At 45.4% G+C, this 17,971-nt stretch overlaps 1 protein-coding gene across 2 annotated transcripts; it reads right to left on the reverse strand.

The window, feature by feature from the left end:
* Positions 1-1,803: 1,803 nt before the first annotated feature.
* LOC122922215 lies at positions 1,804-9,210 on the reverse strand. Of its 2 annotated transcripts, XM_044272747.1 has the most exons (5): positions 8,844-9,210; positions 6,555-6,893; positions 3,219-3,539; positions 2,491-2,604; positions 1,804-1,948 (listed from the first exon to the last, which is right to left on the reverse strand). In XM_044272747.1, exons 1-5 carry the CDS (start codon positions 8,875-8,877, stop codon positions 1,944-1,946), a joined length of 813 nt encoding a protein of 270 aa, XP_044128682.1. In that variant the 5' UTR covers positions 8,878-9,210; the 3' UTR covers positions 1,804-1,943. The 2 variants fall into 2 exon arrangements, with proteins under 2 accessions (XP_044128682.1, XP_044128681.1); XM_044272746.1 differs by lacking the exon at positions 1,804-1,948 and having other exon boundaries at positions 2,251-2,604.
* Positions 9,211-17,971: the final 8,761 nt, after the last annotated feature.

Here is a 17,971-nt window from a genome sequence, read left to right on the forward strand (position 1 = left end):
ATCGCACATCCTCATACTGTGCTATGGTCTAATACCTGAGCGGCGGCCATTGTTGCTTTGGCGCTGTGTTGGTGGGTTGGTGGGGCCCAGTGCCAGGGTGGCTTTGGCAGGCAGCGGGGGCACTGTTTGGCTGCTGGGTCCTGCCGACTGCTGGTGCGGTGCTGCAGCGCCAGGTGGTCTCCGCGCAGCACTGCACCATATTTAGAGCAGGTCCCCACTCAAGGAGGCAACCTTGTCGTGACGAGTGGGCCTATGCTTTTTGATAAAAATGTATACTAATGCCTCATGTACAATACTTAGGGGCGGTATAGCTTTAATTCCTCTGAAAAGTGATGTTAATTAGTCTTGATCGCAAATATTTATCGCGAATATTGGCACTTCGAGAATTTGCGAATATCTAGATTATAGTGCTATATCTTCGTAATTGCGAATATGCTAGATTTTTTTTTTCATCAATACCCATGATCCCTCACTGCTTCTTGCTTGTGGGCCAATGAGAAGGCTGCAATATCTTTGACTTTAGGAGTAGTGTTGATCGCAAATTTTTGTATCCTTAATTTTTATCGCAAATTTTCCGATTGCCAATTTTTGCAATCAAGAAAATAATAACTGGGGATCCCGAATTCTCGAATTTGCGAATATATGACGAGTATTATCCCAAATATTTGGAAAAATATCGCTTATTCTAATATTGCTCCTGCCGCTCATCACTGATGTTGATTTTGCTGAGAAGGACACTCTTATTTTTTGATAAGTTTTACATTTCATTTTCATTTTTTTCTCTACTTCTTCCAAGACTTTTTAAATATATATTGCATAATAATATATTATGTTCCCGGAACATCCCTGACCTCCAATAGTGGCAGCTGCAACCTATGCGCTCACCTCACCCAGCGGCGCAGACTTAGTTTCCGACCTCTCCTCCTCTGCCCTTAGAGTACACTCCCCCTGCAGCCAGTGCACATGCACCCTCATTTTCACAAGCCAATGGCTGGCAACTGTGGGGTACTTAAAGAATCTTCACTTGTAGAAGGGTGCCTGAACAATAGGTTTCTTAGTTTGCTAGTTGCACCAAAGGTGTATTATTTCTGTTGTCTGCCTCTGTACTGACTTCTGCCTGTTTACTGGACTCTGACCCTCTGTTGACTGTCCCAACTTATGCCTGACCTCCGTATCGACTCTCGCTGTCTGCCCAGACCTTGAATTGTTTACCATTTAGAATGTTGTAATTTATGGGGTCCATAAATTTTTTGGGCAGTCCTGTATATCAGTAGCAGGACTGAAGCTTTGGGATGTGATCACGTGTAAAATGGACGGGGTCATTAATAGAGATGACTGAACCAACTCTATAATTTATATATTCTACCTGAATTTTTTAAGACGTTCAAAAAGAGAGAGTTTTCCAGGCACTTTTTGACATCCCTACCAATCTGATATTTGTGTTCTATACGGAGGATAGGTCATCAAGACTTAGCTCTTGGAAAACCACTTTAACCAGCATGACTGGAGTGACATCCTTACGACTTTCCCTATGGTGCCCTCTGTCCTCTATGCACCATACACTCATGTCCACAACAATGGTGATTAGTAGAAAGAGTAGAATACTAGAATATTGGCCAGATTGGTAGCACTGTCCAAGATTAATTCAGTATATGAAATGCCTGGCCTTTGTGGCCCTCGGTTGAAGCACAATGAAGCACACCTCAAATGTCCGTTAAAAAAAAAAAAAAAGGATCCTAATGGTCAAATTACAAAATCAATTCTTTATTAAGAAAATAACAAAATCGATTCACATCCTGATAATCCATTAACTTTCACATATATAATAATAGCTGTAAGTAATTTGTGCATTTTCTGTCATTTCTACAATGTCCTTGGATTGTAATCTACAATATTTTTTTAATCTAGAAACCCGGATTATATTCAGTTCTGTATAAGCAATTTCATTCTGGAAAAAAAGGAAAAAATTATTAATCATCAACCATTATAGTTTCTGTTAATAGAATACAGTGTATACTTGGCTTTAGTGCACCTTACTGACTCGGGGCTTAGATAATGGATATTATGTCCAAATAGCACATCTAGGTTTCAACTTTCCAAAACATTAGCCATCAAATTTACTTAAATCCTGAGCAAAGTCATCATAGGAAGAATGTGCCACAAAGTTGTTCATTGGTAATATAAAAAAAAAATGGGCAGCCATATGTGGTACACAAGGATCAAAAATGATCAATGAGTAAATGCGGCCTTTTGTGAAGGCAATTGGGTTAAAACTTTTGTTCTTCTATATTCATGATCTACTGTATTTACCTCAATCATATTATTCTTGCACATTAATCCTTAAGTTTTAGTATCTGACATACAATAAGTAATAGATATACACTGACGGATTTAGAATAGGCTACAAAAATATAGAATTTGTGGACACATTAGAGAGAAACTGTTGTATAACCAGAACTGATTCACATATTTCAATAGTTTGTGTGTTACCGTTGAGAGTCCTAGTGAGAAGAATTGTCAAGGTCAACAGCAGTAAAATCCCAATAATCACCAAAGTTCTGAGGAAGCTTTGACATTTTGATGGAGAATATCCATAGAGGTCATCTGTAAAATGGTCAGACACAGGATGTCAAAAATAAACCCAGATTTTTATGTCTCATAACCTTTGTTGGTTCTAAACCTCTTTCCCAAACCACCTTATCACTGTGCTCATAAGACTTGAGCCAGGAACATCTAATGTCATATAAGGCTATGATTTCAACTATTTTCTTTAAGGAGCTCACCTAAGAGATGACCTCAACACTTTGTTATGAAGAAAATATGAGAATCAGAAAACTCAATTATGAAAGAAAAACATTAGTCTTCTCTATACATAAAAGATTCTGGAATGTTGACTGATCTCAAACACATAGACTATTTAATATCATGTAGAAGAGAACCAAGAATAAAATGTTCTCTCATGATGCTTAAAAATTGTCTCCTCAAGGACAGTAGAGAGGTCAATTGATTTCCATTATGTCCTGTGCACACCAAGAAATAATGTAGCTCAACAAATGTGTCCATGCCACTTCACTTCTAGTATACATGGCTACCTTTTCCTAAGACACTGGTAGGAGATGAGTTTATCCAATGATGTCCATTATGTCCTGTGCACACCAAGAAATAATGTAACTCAACAAATGTGCCCATGCCACTTCACTTCTAGTATACATGGTTACCTTTTCCTAAGACACTGGTAGGAGATGAGTTTATCCAATGGACACTGGTAGGAGATGAGTTTATCCAAACTTCACAAGTCACCTTCTCCTTATAGTTTAAGTTGTCCTTGGGAAGTGAGATACAGTTCACTACAGTCCATGTACCATCTGGTTCTTCTCTAGAGATGATCCGACCCTTGTGATATGTTCCTGAGATGTTCCAGTAGAGATGGACTGTATTATGAGCTGCAAGTACTACACAAGCCAGATACAAAGAGCTGTGAGGATGCTGAGGCTGGAGAGGACCAAGGATATGAATGTAGCTTCTGGAGGTGGACTTTTCTGCAAACATGAAATGGAGATAGCATTGAACAAATACATATTTGTAGTTTTATAAAGTTAGACATATAAATTCAAGCTCTTTAAATATGGCAGTAGCAATATAGTCAAGCGTCGCAATATGACGGATCAGATATCAGATTTTGTTGCATTATTTTTAGAGGCTGTTTAGAATAGTTTTTATGTCAGATAATTTAAATGAAAGAGGTTGTCCTATCTTGAACATTGGGGGCATATCACTAGGATGTCTGAGAGGTGCAGGTCCCACCTCTGGGATCTGCAGATATCCTTAGAACGGATCCTGCAAAGTAAGGGAGGATCCACTGTGCATGTGTGGCCACCCTCCATTCATTTCTATGGGACTGCCGAAAATAGCCAAGCGGCAAGCTCCATTCACTTCTATGGGGCTTATGGAAATAGCCAAAGAAGTGGTCACTATTTTTGTCAGTCCCTTAGAAATTGATGGAGGGCATCTAGATATTCACAGTGCACTTCCCGACACTTTGCAGGCTCCATTCTAAGAATAGGTACAGGTACCAGAGGTGGGACCCAGATCTGTCAGACATTGAGGGCATATCCTAGATGGGACAACCCCTTTAAAAAAGTACTCGTACGTGGGTGTACAATTAATTTTAATTAACTCTCAGAAAAGAAAAATGCATGATTTTTCACATAATCTCCCTGCTTTTCAATGCACTTTGTCCATCTTTCAAGAAACCTTTGTATTTCTTCATTAAAACATGTTTTAGGCTGAGCTGTGAGCCGCAAATGCACCGCTGTGTTCACCTCTTCATTAGACATAAATCTTCATCCTTGTAGGGCCACATGATCCGCTGTCACCTGTTCCTCCAACAGAATCCGTTCATGTGCATGCTCAATGGTGTTTTTAGTCGTGGACTTGAACGGCTCCTTGTGTGACCTTTGATGAACTTCACCATCCATTCATAATCACCTCTTCACGACAAGCCTTTTGCTCCATACTGTGCACAAAGCCTTAGATAAATATCAGCACCAGACGCACCCTCAGACCACAACAATAAAAAATTTGCGGGCCGTTTTTTGTATTCCGTATACGGTCCGTATACGGAACCATTCATTTCAATGGGTCCGCAAAAAAACGGAATGTACTCCGTATGCATTCCGTTACACCGTGTTTCCGCTCCGTGCAAAGATAGAACATGTCCTATATTTGGCCGCAAATCATGTTCCGTGGCTCCATTAAAGTCAATAGGTCCGCAAAATAAAACCAGAATGCATACGGAAATGCATCCATATGTCTTCCGTATCCGTTCCGTTTTTTGCGGAACCTTCTATTGAAAATGTTATGCCCAGCCCAATTTGTTCTATGTAATTACTGTATACTGTATATGACATACGAAAAACGAAACCGAAACCGAAACAAAAAACGGAACAACGAATCCGTGAAAAACAGACCACAAAACACTGAAATAGCCATACGGTAGTGTGAAAGAGGCCATAATTATATATTCCCAAACCCTTGTTTGCGGGATAGGTTATACTTTTTATTGGTATCACTTAATATTGCATATCATAGTGGGAAGCGGGAAAAAATTCCAAATGTTGCGGAATTGGAAAAACAATGCAATTTCCGCCATAGTTTAGCATTTTTTTTTGGTTTCTACTGCATTCCATATAAGATAAAACTGACCTGAGCCCTTCAATCTCTAGGTCAGTATGATTATGATACCACATTTATATAGTTTTTCTTGTGTTTTAACCCTTTCCCTACCAGCGCCATACATGTATGGTGCTGGAGCGATAGGCAAACTTGGTGCCCACTTGCACGTGCAGTGGGCATCATGGCTGGAAGATCTCTGCTGTTTCAATAATGCTGATCGCGGTAATTAAAGGCTTTAGATGGCGTGATCAAGTGAGATCACGGCATCTAAAGTGTCAAAAACCCTACCGACATCCCCTGCGGCCAATGGGGATGTCGGCAGTTGTTTTGAAAGCGCTGGGTCTCGCTGTAGGGACTTCATGCTGCAATTCTTATTTTGGCTACCAAATGGCAGGCCAACGTAAGAAATGAGCAATAGACAGTAATAAACTCATTTTAAAAATATATGATTGTTCAAAATTTAAAAAACTGAATCCCTCCCCCACAAAAAGAAATAATCCCAATTCACTGCAGAACAGATAATAGGAAGAAGGTTTATTTCCCTTCAATACGCCCCGTAAATGGCTGTAGTACAATGTAACTTCACCGCAGAACGGAAATTATGACATATTTCCCTTTTTTTTTTCCTATTAATACACCCCCCAAATTTTTTTTTTAAACAATCTAAAATTAACGCAGAACAGCTGAAAGGACGTACGTATATTTCCTACTAATACACCTAGTAAATGGCTGTATCACACAGAACTTGCCCCCCAATCACAAGAACGGTTTGCTGGAATTACAGAGCTGTATAATGGCAATTTGGATCCGCAGTCAGTGCAGCAAGGTGTAATAGGATTGTTCCTATTACCCAGGCTGTAACCTCCCCTACTGAACCCTGTTCTACATCAATGCTGTGGATGATGCCTCCCTATCCTTTCCCTACAGCTGAAATAATCTTTTCCTGAACTTGTAAATCGTTTTTTCAGCACAATGAAATCTTTCCTAGCACTTTCCCTAGCGCCTGCTGACGTCTCTGCCTGCACTAAGTGTACTAGTAAATGGCAAAATCCAAGACGGCTGAGGCTATTTATAGGGCTGTGACATCACAGAGCTGGCTGGCTGCTGATTGGCTATGTGGGTGATCCCGCCTTCCCAGAGTTCTTTGCTCCATGTCTTCACACGTGCAGCAGCCATTTTAGGAAAAAATGCAATTCGTTACCACGAAGCGTCAGGAAATTCGGATTCGGCGCAAATTGAATTTTTTCCTGAATTTTAGATCAAACTCCATTTCGTCAACTTCGATTCGTTCATCTCTAGTCAGAACCAGAGGTGTCTGGACCAGTGTCACTGAGACCTCCAAGCACTTGAGCCTTCCGCCATGGTAGGTGTTCTCTTACCTCCAACATTCAGCTTTGTTCCATTGCCAAATTGTGGAAAATATGGAATGTATTTATGCATACAGTAATAATCTCCAGAGTCAGTGCTCTGTACATTATGTATCTCCAGCCAGGACGTGTACTTCTCATTCTTACAGACATATTTGTGTGGATCATTATCACTGGAGCAGGACTTCACCAGTACCGGGGCTTCACTGCTTCTCCATTTTCTACGATACCAGGAAATTCTTAATCCGGCATCTAAGTCTTCCCTGGACACACACGTGATGACTGCCGTCCTATTAACCTCCACAGATACAATGTCCTGGGGCTGATACAAAACCATTTCCACAGTGATCCCTGTACGAGAAGACGTCAGATATGTAATAAGAAGCATCAGAAAAAGTTGGAGATTATACAAAGTAGAAGTGTAAATTATGTAAAAAAAAGCTCGACGCGTTTCCTGGCTGATATCTAACACAGCCAAAGATACAAACTACACAAACATATAAAGTAGCCGCACGCCACGGAGGCCACTGTGCTAAATATCAGCCAGGAAACGCGTCGAGCCACAACTACGGCACCGTATGTAGCCATTATGGCATTAGATGTTTCATGGGAGGGATCCCATTATATACTGTAGGCGACCAGTGGCGGTATATAGACTTCAGTAATGGCTGCTATGAAGCCAGTACATAGGGCTTTATTACATTGAGACAGCCATAGAGACCACATATGGGGATCCTAAATATTTTTCTGTAGGTGGAGTGGTATAGAAAGTGAATCTCCAGTACAGAGATAATGGAATGATGGAATAGCGACTCTGATAGAGTATATGGCACATTATCCTATTAGTGGGAGGCAGATAACAGTAGAGGGGCAAGAGATATTACGTACGTTTTAATATGCACACGACCGTTGTTTCATTCCGTGTCCATTGTTCCGTTTTTCATGATTTTCTGCGGACCCATTGACTTTCAATGGGTCCGTTGAAAACTCGGCTAATGCACCGTTTGTCATCCGCGTCCGTGATCCGTGGTTCCAGTCCGTCAAAAAAATATAACCTGTCCTATTTTTTTGGGCGGATAACAGTTCGCAGACCCATTCAAGTCAACGGGTTCGCAAAAAAAAAGCGGAGGCACACAAGATTGTCATCCGCGCTTCCGTGTCTGTTTTTTTCCTATCATTTGCATGGCAAACTTGACTTAGATTTTTTTTCACTTTCCTTCATGTCTGGAGATCCTCCAAAAATGAAGGAAGAAAAAACGGAAACGGATCACAAAACAACGGAAGCACATTTTGCGGAACGGAACACAACAACGGTCGTGTGCATGAGGCCTTAACCGTATTACATTCAAAATCGCCAATCTTGGTCGTGTTATTTAGTGATCCCTACATGTAAAAAAGAGCAATGTTTCATCTTCCATTTGGACTTGGAGAGCACCAATCAAGGTGGGAGGTCTTGCCTTTAAAACCCACTTCAGGAGACATCAGGATCAATAAACTACAAGGTAGAATTTCTAGGTGTCCATAACAATGGTCAGATCCCAGATTAGAGGACAACTATGTCCACCACACACAGTACATTCTGAAGGTATCTCTAGTCACTGACATTGTGGATGATAGATTGAAGAGCACTCAATGCCAGTCTGCTGCATCAAAAGATATTGTCTTCTATTAGGAGAAGGCATGGCTTCTAGATTTCTAAAGTACTGCACAATTAGTATGCAAACTACACAGTCTAGATTTGGGTATGGAGTCCCACTTAGATGGGGAGGATCTGGAGAAAGTTCAAAAAGGGTCTCAAATTAATAAGGAGCACAGGAGATTTCAGTTAAGGCAGCCATGGAGAAGGTGCTGGCTCTATCTACCGAAGATCAAATTTATCTCAAATAGCGCCCTGTCATAACTATCTGTCTATCTATCTATCGATCTATTTCATATCCATATAAAAAAGAAAATACAAAAACAGTCAGCTCTCTCCAAAAATAAAATAAAAAAGTAATTTTATTTTATCTATCTCATATCAATCTTTTAAATGTATCAAAAATCTTTCTATTTCTTTATCCAAAATATATTTATATTATATTTTTTAAACTACCATTTTTATGACATTTTATTAGTTTATGTCCCTAGTATATATTATAATAGATAAAGTCTGCAGTCATTCCACACACTGTCATAATCTAATGTCTCAAATATTTAAAAAAATACACCATACTCCTATGTAAATGAAATGCTATTAGTAAAATCAGCATAATAACTGGACATAATAACTATGATATAAAATGATAAAGTCCCATTTCTTACCTTGTATAAGGAGAAGTATATAGACAAGCCCCATATCTGCTGCTCAGCACAGGGGTCCGGTACATACTGGATATTACTGTGCATTATACTGGAATATACTCCCCATATGTGACCATATATAGAAATGTGCAGAGCTCTGGCTCTTACCACCTCACCATGAAGGACACTACAAAACACCTACACAGCTCATCACAGGCACAGTCTATACATAAAAAAATTAATTAGTAAAAGAAAAAATGATGAAGATCTCTGATGAACATCTGTAAGGCTTCAGTGCATCATCAAACACTACGCTCCTTGGTTTCGGCCACCAGTGGAGGTCCCAGTTCACGCATTCCCATCAGTGGTATCTTATGATAGGTCCCAATGTCACAGCAGAAGGTTCCTTCATCTCTGTCATATTATAGGTCTAGAGTTATCCTTTAGACATAACTGAGGACAGGAAGTTCTAACCTCAGTCAGCTATTTTGGAGGTACAGGGCTTAATCTTTGTCACCTAGTCACCAACAAGCGGACAACAATACACAATGATTTTTCAAACCTCTCCTCTCATTTTCTCATGTCTTCTGTTCATATTTGCCAGTCATATTTACATGTACAGTTGAAACCAGAAGTTTACATACACCATATAAAAAGACACAGATGCATGTTTTTCTCAATATCTGACATAAAATCAGAATAAACCTTTCCTGTTTTTGGTCAATTAGGATTACCATAATTATTATTATTTGCCAAACGCCATAATAATGAGAGAGAACGTTTTAAAGCATTAAAGTTTACATACATTTCATTAATACTTGGGACTATTGCCCTTAAACTGTATGACTTGGGTCAAACGTTTTGGATATCCTTCCAGAAGCTTCTCACAATAGTTGGTCGGAATTTGGGCCCATTCCTCCTGACAAAACGTGTGTAACTGAGCCATGTCTGTTGGTCGCCTTGCTCGGACCTGCCTTTTCAGCTTTGCCCATAAATTTTCAATAGGATTGAGATCAGGGCTTTGTGATGGCCACTTCAAAACATTGAGTTTGTTATCCTTAAGTCACTTTGTAACCAGTTTGGCAGTATGCTTCGGGTCATTGTCCAATTGGAAGACCCATTTCCGCCCAATTTTTTACTTCCTGGCTGATGTCTTGAGATGTTGCTTCAGTATTTCCACATAATCTTCTTTCGTCATAATGCCATCTATATTGTGAAGTACACCAGTCCCTCATGCAGCAAAACAACCCCACAAGATGATGCTGCCGCCCCCGTGTTTTATAGTTTGGATGGTATTATTAGTATTCCAAGCTTCTCCCTTTTAACTCCAAACGTAATGATGGTCATTATGGCCAGTTGTGTACAACTATGCAAAGATAATTCTCTGCCTTCTTCCTTATTGCCCCATCTTCTCTCCATGTCTGTCATTCTTGGGTATTACTCGTTATGCCTACATGGATTAGTATAGAGGCACACAAAATAGGAATTTGAGTAAAGTTCAACAAAGATTTAAGTTCATTTTAGCTTACTATGGTGATCTAGGGTCTATTTTTTGTAACCACTAAATTGGTTGTATAGGAAGATGCATCTTCATGGGTGGAGTTGATTTATTTATTATTTTAATCTGATCTGAGGTCTGGGGGTCTTATTAACATTGGGAATCTGGTCTGAGGTCTGATTGGGGGTCTGATCTGAGATCTGATCGGGGGTCTTAATAACATTAGGGGTCTGATCTGAGATCTGATTGGGGCTTTTATTAACATTGGTGGTCTAATTGTGGGTCTAATCTGAGGTCTGATTTGGGGTCTTATAAACATTGGGGGTCTGATCTGAGGTCTGAATGAGGGTCTTATAAACATTAGGGGTCTGATCTGAGGTCTGAGTGGGGCTCTTATTAACATTGGTGGTCTTATTGGAGGTCTAATCTGAGGTCTGATATGAGGTCTGATCGGGGGTCTTATAAACATTGCAGGTCTGACCTGAGGTCTGAATGAGGGTTTTATAAACATTGGGGGTCTAATCTGAGGTCTGATGAAAAATATATTTTTTGTAACTTGTTTTCCTCCACTAAATTGGTTGAATAGGCAGATGCATCTTCATGGGTGGACTGGCCATAGATCCTATATGGAAATTTCTCAGTAGGCCAATTCTCAAGGGGCCACCCAGGCCCTCCTCTTGGTCACCAACCAGGTGCATGTAGATATGATGTTCTCAGCATTTATTAGTGTAGGAGCATCAGGCACTTATGCTCATGGCCCATGGCTGGAAGTGCCCTCCTAAATTCACCTCTACTGCTGTCCTAAGAACGATGATACAGTTTAATACTGTGGCACGGTATTTTGAGCTGCACTGTGGCATTTGGTTCTGCTGGGATGTTTCTTTTTCTTCTGCACTATGGTATTGCTGGCCCCGCCTACTTCTGTTGTCCATGCCTTCTGTCAATTTTTTTTATTTTTTTCCAGGGCCACTTTACATTCCAAGTCCACCCCTGTGTGTCTTATGGGGTGATATGCGTGAGAATGCAGGGAGTTGGACCCAGGGCCAACTCCAGCTTCATGTGGGCCCCCGTATGACATTTTGCACGACCCATGCGGCATTAAAACTGCATATATTATAGATGTTGGCAAATACAATATACAAAGCATGCTCACCAGTACAAAAAATAACCCTTATAGTGTGCACCAGTACAAAAAATAGCCCTTATAATGTGAGCCAACACAAAAACTATCCCCTTATAATGTGCGTCAGTACATATCAAATCATTAGGCCCCCACATCAAACCTCACACGAGACCTCCCCATATCAGACCTGAGATCTCAGACCACTATTAGCCCTCTAGGTCAGACCCCCATATCAGAACCCAGTTTCAGACCTCAGGGGAGAGAAAGACCAACAACAGTTTTATTGTAACCCACTGATTATTTGCAGCACACTCCTCAACCTGTTCCTCCACACCATCAGGACTCCCTGATTACTGCTCAGCTGAGGCCTTTTATACCGGAGTGTCTCCCACAATCCTCTGCAGTTTCCTCTATAAAGGTCCAGACTTCCTGCTGGCCGTCCTCTTATGTGGTCAGAGCAGACACCCCCTGCTGCAGTCAGTGCAGGTAAGTAGCACATGGTTGTCACAGACTGTAGTTATTTTTCTTTTTGATTCCCTTGTTCTGAAGGAAAATGGAGAGTGAAGCAGAGCACTAGGTGGGAGCCTGAGAAGGAAGAGATGAGATACACACATTTACTGGGGTTTTATCAGAGAACTTGTATCATAACCAAGATTAGTCCTTGTCACACACTTATCTCTTCATAGGTGTCTTCTACTACAGGGGAGCATTATACCACATGGGAGCGTATGGGTCCCATTATACTAAAGGACTACAGGGGTGTGTTATATAGGGGGTTACATGGAAGTAATAAATTATAAGGGGAATGGAGTGGTGCTGTATACAATGGGGGCTGCATGGGGTGCAGTTTGTGGGGGGAACGCATGGGGGTGGCCCGCATGGGGTGCAGTTTGTGGGTGGCCCGCATGGGGTGCAGTTTGATGGAGGGGCCCGCATGGGGTGCAGTTTGATGGAGGGGCCCGCATGGGGTGCAGTTTGATGGAGGGGCCCGCATGGGGTGCAGTTTGCTGGAGGGGCCCGCATGGGGTGCAGTTTGCTGGAGGGGCCCGCATGGGGTGCAGTTTGCTGGAGGGGCCCGCATGGGGTGCAGTTTGCTGGGGGGGCCCGCATGGGGTGCAGTTTGCTGGGGGGGCCCGCATGGGGTGCAGTTTGCTGGGGGGGCCCGCATGGGGTGCAGTTTGCTGGGGGGGCCCGCAGGGGGTGCAGTTTGCTGGGGGGGCCCGCAGGGGGTGCAGTTTGCTGGGGGTCTGCAGGGGGTGCAGTTGCTGGGGGTCTGCAGGGGGTGCAGTTTGCTGGGGGTCTGCAGGGTGCAGGGGTGCAGTTTGCTGGGGGGGTCTGCAGGGGTGAAGTTTGCTGGGGGGGTCTGCAGGGGTGAAGTTTGCTGGGGGGGTCTGCAGGGGTGAAGTTTGCTGGGGGGGTTCTGCAGGGGTGAAGTTTGCTGGGGGGGTCTGCAGGGGTGAAGTTTGCTGGGGGGGTCTGCAGGGTGAAGTTTGCTGGGGGGGTCTGCAGGGGTGAAGTTTGCTGGGGGGGTCTGCAGGGGTGAAGTTTGCTGGGGGGGGTCTGCAGGGGTGAAGTTTGCTGGGGGGGTCTGCAGGGGTGAAGTTTGCTGGGGGGGTCTGCAGGGGTGAAGTTTGCTGGGGGGGGTCTGCAGGGGTGAAGTTTGCTGGGGGGGTCTGCAGGGGTGAAGTTTGCTGGGGGGGTCTGCAGGGGTGAAGTTTGCTGGGGGGGTCTGCAGGGGTGAAGTTTGCTGGGGGGGTCTGCAGGGGTGAAGTTGCTGGGGGGGTCTGCAGCAGGGTTGAAGTTTGCTGGGGGGTCTGCAGGGGTGAAGTTTGCTGGGGGGGTCTGCAGGGGTGAAGTTTGCTGGGGGGGTCTGCAGGGGTGAAGTTTGCTGGGGGGGTCTGCAGGGGTGAAGTTTGCTGGGGGGGGTCTGCAGGGGTGAAGTTTGCTGGGGGGGTCTGCAGGGTGAAGTTTGCTGGGGGGGTCTGCAGGGGTGAAGTTTGCTGGGGGGGTCTGCAGGGGTGAAGTTTGCTGGGGGGGTCTGCAAGGGGTGAAGTTTGCTGGGGGGGTCTGCAGGGGTGAAGTTTGCTGGGGGGGTCTGCAGGGGTGAAGTTTGCTGGGGGGGTCTGCAGGGGTGAAGTTTGCTGGGGGGGTCTGCAGGGGTGAAGTTTGCTGGGGGGGTCTGCAGGGGTGAAGTTTGCTGGGGGGGTCTGCAGGGGTGAAGTTTGCTGGGGGGGTCTGCAGGGGTGAAGTTTGCTGGGGGGGGTCTGCAGGGGTGAAGTTTGCTGGGGGGGTCTGCAGGGGTGAAGTTTTGCTGGGGGGGTCTGCAGGGGTGAAGTTTGCTGGGGGGGTCTGCAGGGGTGAAGTTTGCTGGGGGGGTCTGCAGGGGTGAAGTTTGCTGGGGGGGTCTGCAGGGGTGAAGTTTGCTGGGGGGGTCTGCAGGGGTGAAGTTTGCTGGGGGGGTCTGCAGGGGTGAAGTTTGCTGGGGGGTCTGCAGGGGTGAAGTTTGCTGGGGGGGTCTGCAGGGGTGAAGTTTGCTGGGGGGGTCTGCAGGGGTGAAGTTTGCTGGGGGGGTCTGCAGGGGTGAAGTTTGCTGGGGGGGTCTGCAGGGGTGAAGTTGCTGGGGGGGTCTGCAGGGGTGAAGTTTGCTGGGGGGGTCTGCAGGGGTGCAGTTTGCTGGGGGGGGTCTGCAGGGGTGCAGTTTGCTGGGGGGGTCTGCAGGGGTGCAGTTTGCTGGGGGGGTCTGCAGGGGTGCAGTTTGCTGGGGGGGTCTGCAGGGGTGAAGTTTGCTGTGAGCTTCCATGTGTTTGATTTCAAGTGTTTGTATTAAGTGACTTGAGATTCAGGGAGCGTAGCAGGGGATTACAGTAAGTCAGTTGCTAGTCGTTGCACTGTATTGTTTCTCTTGTGTAATCCCCGTCAGTAGGTGTTCCAGTGAGAGCGCAGTCCAGTGCACTTCTTGTCTGACGTATGCAGTCCTGGGACAGCTGTTTGAGGGGGCAGATCTGTGTTGGAAATGTGAGCAAAATCGCTGGTTTGGTATCACACATCGTGTATCTAAATGAATGAGACCCCCTGCTGCAGCCGGTGCAGGTAAGTAGCACATGGTTCTCAGTTACTTTGGCTTTGATTCCCTGGTTCAGAAGGAAAATGAAGAGGGAAGCAGAGCACTAGGTGGGCAGCCTGAGAATAGATGAGATGCGCACATTCACAGGGGTTTTATCAGAGAACTTGTATCATAACAAGTTCGGGCACTAAGCGGGCGGTTACGATTGCTGGGGGGCACTAAGGGGGCGGTTACGATTGCTGGGGGGCACTAAGGGGGCGGTTACGATTGCTGGGGGGCACTAAGGGGGTGGTTACGATTGCTGGGGGGCACTAAGGGGGTGGTTACGATTGCTGGGGGGCACTAAGGGGGCGGTTACGATTGCTGGGGGGCTTGAATTCTGGGCAACGCTAATGGGGTCATTAATACTGGGAGCCACATTATGACAGTGACTTAACATCTTGTGTTGAAGGACTCCCCAACAGCCACACACCCTTTGAGGTGGGGCTTAACTTGGCTGGTATTTTTTGTTGGCGAAAGATGGCAATCCTAGTAAGTTAAAAAGCATGATTGAGGGAAGTGGCAGGCTTGCTTGGATCTGAAACACCATAAGTTTGCAAGGTTGGCAGATGAGGGGTATATCAGTCCAGGGAGAGGACTGCTGCAGCCGGACCCTTCTGCCAGTCAGGGGAATGTCCTCTCCAGTAAACAGGGGACCAGGAGAGCAGGACAGACCAGACAGGTGCTGGTAGTGGGAGACTCCATTATTAGGGGTACAGATAAGGGGGATTGTCGAACGGTGTGAAGATCCAGCAGTCAGTCTATATTGGAACCAATGACGGGTGGAGGGTCCTTTAAAAATGATTTTGGGGATTTTGGTTACAAGTTTTGTGCAAGGACCTCAAAGGTAGTGTTTTCTGGAATGCTACTGGTACCACAAGCCACACCAGAAAGGCAGTGGGAGATTAGGGAGGTTAACAAGTGGCTCAAGAACTGGTGTAGGAAGGAGGGGTTTGGGTTCCTGGAGAACTTGGCTGACTTCTGTTGGCTACAGGTTCTATCGTAGGGATGGTCTACACCACAGTGGGGAAGGGGCAGCTGTTTTGGCTGAGAAGATGGCTAGAAGGTTGGAGGAGTGTTTAAACTAGGGACTGTGAGGAGGGTAATTGTTACAGGATGGGAAGATAGTGCAGATAGACCTGGGGGACGGATGGAAGGAGGGACTACAACAGTTCAGAAGGAAAGGTGTAGGGTAAAAAATATGCAAACCTATTAAATGTATGTACAGATGCAGCCGAGCTAAACTTGATGGTTCACGCGTTAAGTAAAGAATGGCAAGAAGATGTTAACTGACTTGTCGATGGATTTCAATGGCTTTTGTCATGAGAACTGAAAACAGACTTGTCTCAATGTTAGCTCTACTACATCTGTATACTAATGCCAGAAGCCTAGCACCGAGGTACCAGCCAGTACCAAAGCCCACTTCAGATGCTCCACTGGGCCAATACATTGTAATGCTGTACAGAAACCACTTTAAAAATAAAGGTTTTGAACAAATCTACTTGTTCCATGATCTAAAATCTTTGCTCAAGCCTAGAGGTCATATGTTCTCCAAAGCTTTTGATACTGTGCCTCAAAGGTTAGTGTATAAAATGAGAATGCTTGGACTGGGGGAAAATGTCTATGTGGGTAAGTAACTGGCTCAGTGATAGAAAACAGAGGGTGGTTATTAACGGTACACTCAGATTTGGTCACTGTCATTAGTGGGATACTTCAGGGGTCAATATTGAAAAGGTCACTGTCACCAGTGGGGTACGATCACTAGTGGGGTACCACAGCGGTTAGTATTGAAGGTGTCAATGTCACCAGTGGGATACCACAGGGGTTACTATTTAAGGGGTCAGCAGTGGTGTACCACAGGGCTCAGTATTGGAGAGGGGTCACCATCACTAGTGGGGTACCACGGGTTCGTATTGAAGGGGTCACTGACACTAGTGGGGTACCACAGGGGTCAGTATTGGAGGGGTCACTGACACTAGTGGGGTACCACAGGGGTTAGTGTTTGGGTGAGGGTGGGCGTGTGGGCTGTTTGGGTGAGGGTGGGCGTGTGGGCTGTTTGGGTGAGGGTGGGCGTGTGGGCTGTTTGGGTGAGGGTGGGCGTGTGGGCTGTTTGGGTGACGGCGGGCGTGTGGGCTGTTTGGGTGACGGCGGGCGTGTGGGCTGTTTGGGTGGGGGCGGGCGTGTGGGCTGTTTGGGTGGGGGCGGGCGTGTGGGCTGTTTGGGTGGGGGCGGGCGTGTGGGCTGTTTGGGTGAGGGCGGGCGTGTGGGCTGTTAATTAAATAGAAGAAAAAACACAACGCTAAGGCGTTTTGGGTTTAGACATTGTGGCATTCACTGCGCTAAAAATAACACAACTTCCTTATTCTGCGACTCAATACGGATACAACAATACCAGACTTGAATAACTTGCTTTCCTACTTGTAAAAACCTTTGAAAAAATTGTCTCTTTGCATTGCTGTTTTCTTTTCATATCCCCATCCACATAGCTGAGGGTTTCTTTGTGGGATGTTTATTTTTTATTTATATATGTAAAATTGAAGGGAATCATATTTTTTTGAACTTTTATTTCAATATGCATTTTAATTTTACGCATTACTACAATGGGACTACGGGGGCGCGTTATGTATTACAGGGGGCGCGTTATGTATTACAGGGGGCGCGTTATGTATTACCGGGGGGGGTGTTATGTATTACCGGGGGGGTGTTATGTATTACCGGGGGGGGCGTTATGTATTACCGGGGGGGGCGTTATGTATTACCGGGGGGGGCGTTATGTATTACCGGGGGGGGCGTTATGTATTACCGGGGGGGGCATTATGTATTACCGGGGGGGGGCGTTATGTATTACCGGGGGGGGCGTTATGTATTACCGGGGGGGGCGTTATGTATTACCGGGGGGGGCGTTATGTATTACCGGGGGGGGGCGTTATGTATTACCGGGGGGGGGGCGTTATGTATTACCGGGGGGGGCGTTATGTATTACCGGGGGGGGCGTTATGTATTACCGGGGGGGGCGCGTTATGTATTACCGGGGGGGCGTTATGTATTACCGGGGTGGGCGTTATGTATTACCGGGGGGGGCGTTATGTATTACCGGGGGGGGCGTTATGTATTACCGGGGGGGGCGTTATGTATTACCGGGGGGGGCGGCGTTATGTATTACCGGGGGGGGGGGCGTTATGTATTACCGGGGGGGGGCGCGTTATGTATTACCGGGGGGGGCGCGTTATGTATTACCGGGGGGGGCGCGTTATGTATTACCGGGGGGGGCGCGTTATGTATTACCGGGGGGGGGCGCGTTATGTATTACCGGGGGGGGCGCGTTATGTATTACCGGGGGGGGGCGCGTTATGTATTACCGGGGGGGGCGTTATGTATTACCGGGGGGGGCGTTATGTATTACCGGGGGGGGCGTTATGTATTAC

The sequence above is a fragment of the Bufo gargarizans genome, chromosome 11, assembly GCF_014858855.1.
Source record: "Bufo gargarizans isolate SCDJY-AF-19 chromosome 11, ASM1485885v1, whole genome shotgun sequence".
NCBI classification, from domain to species: domain Eukaryota; kingdom Metazoa; phylum Chordata; class Amphibia; order Anura; family Bufonidae; genus Bufo; species Bufo gargarizans.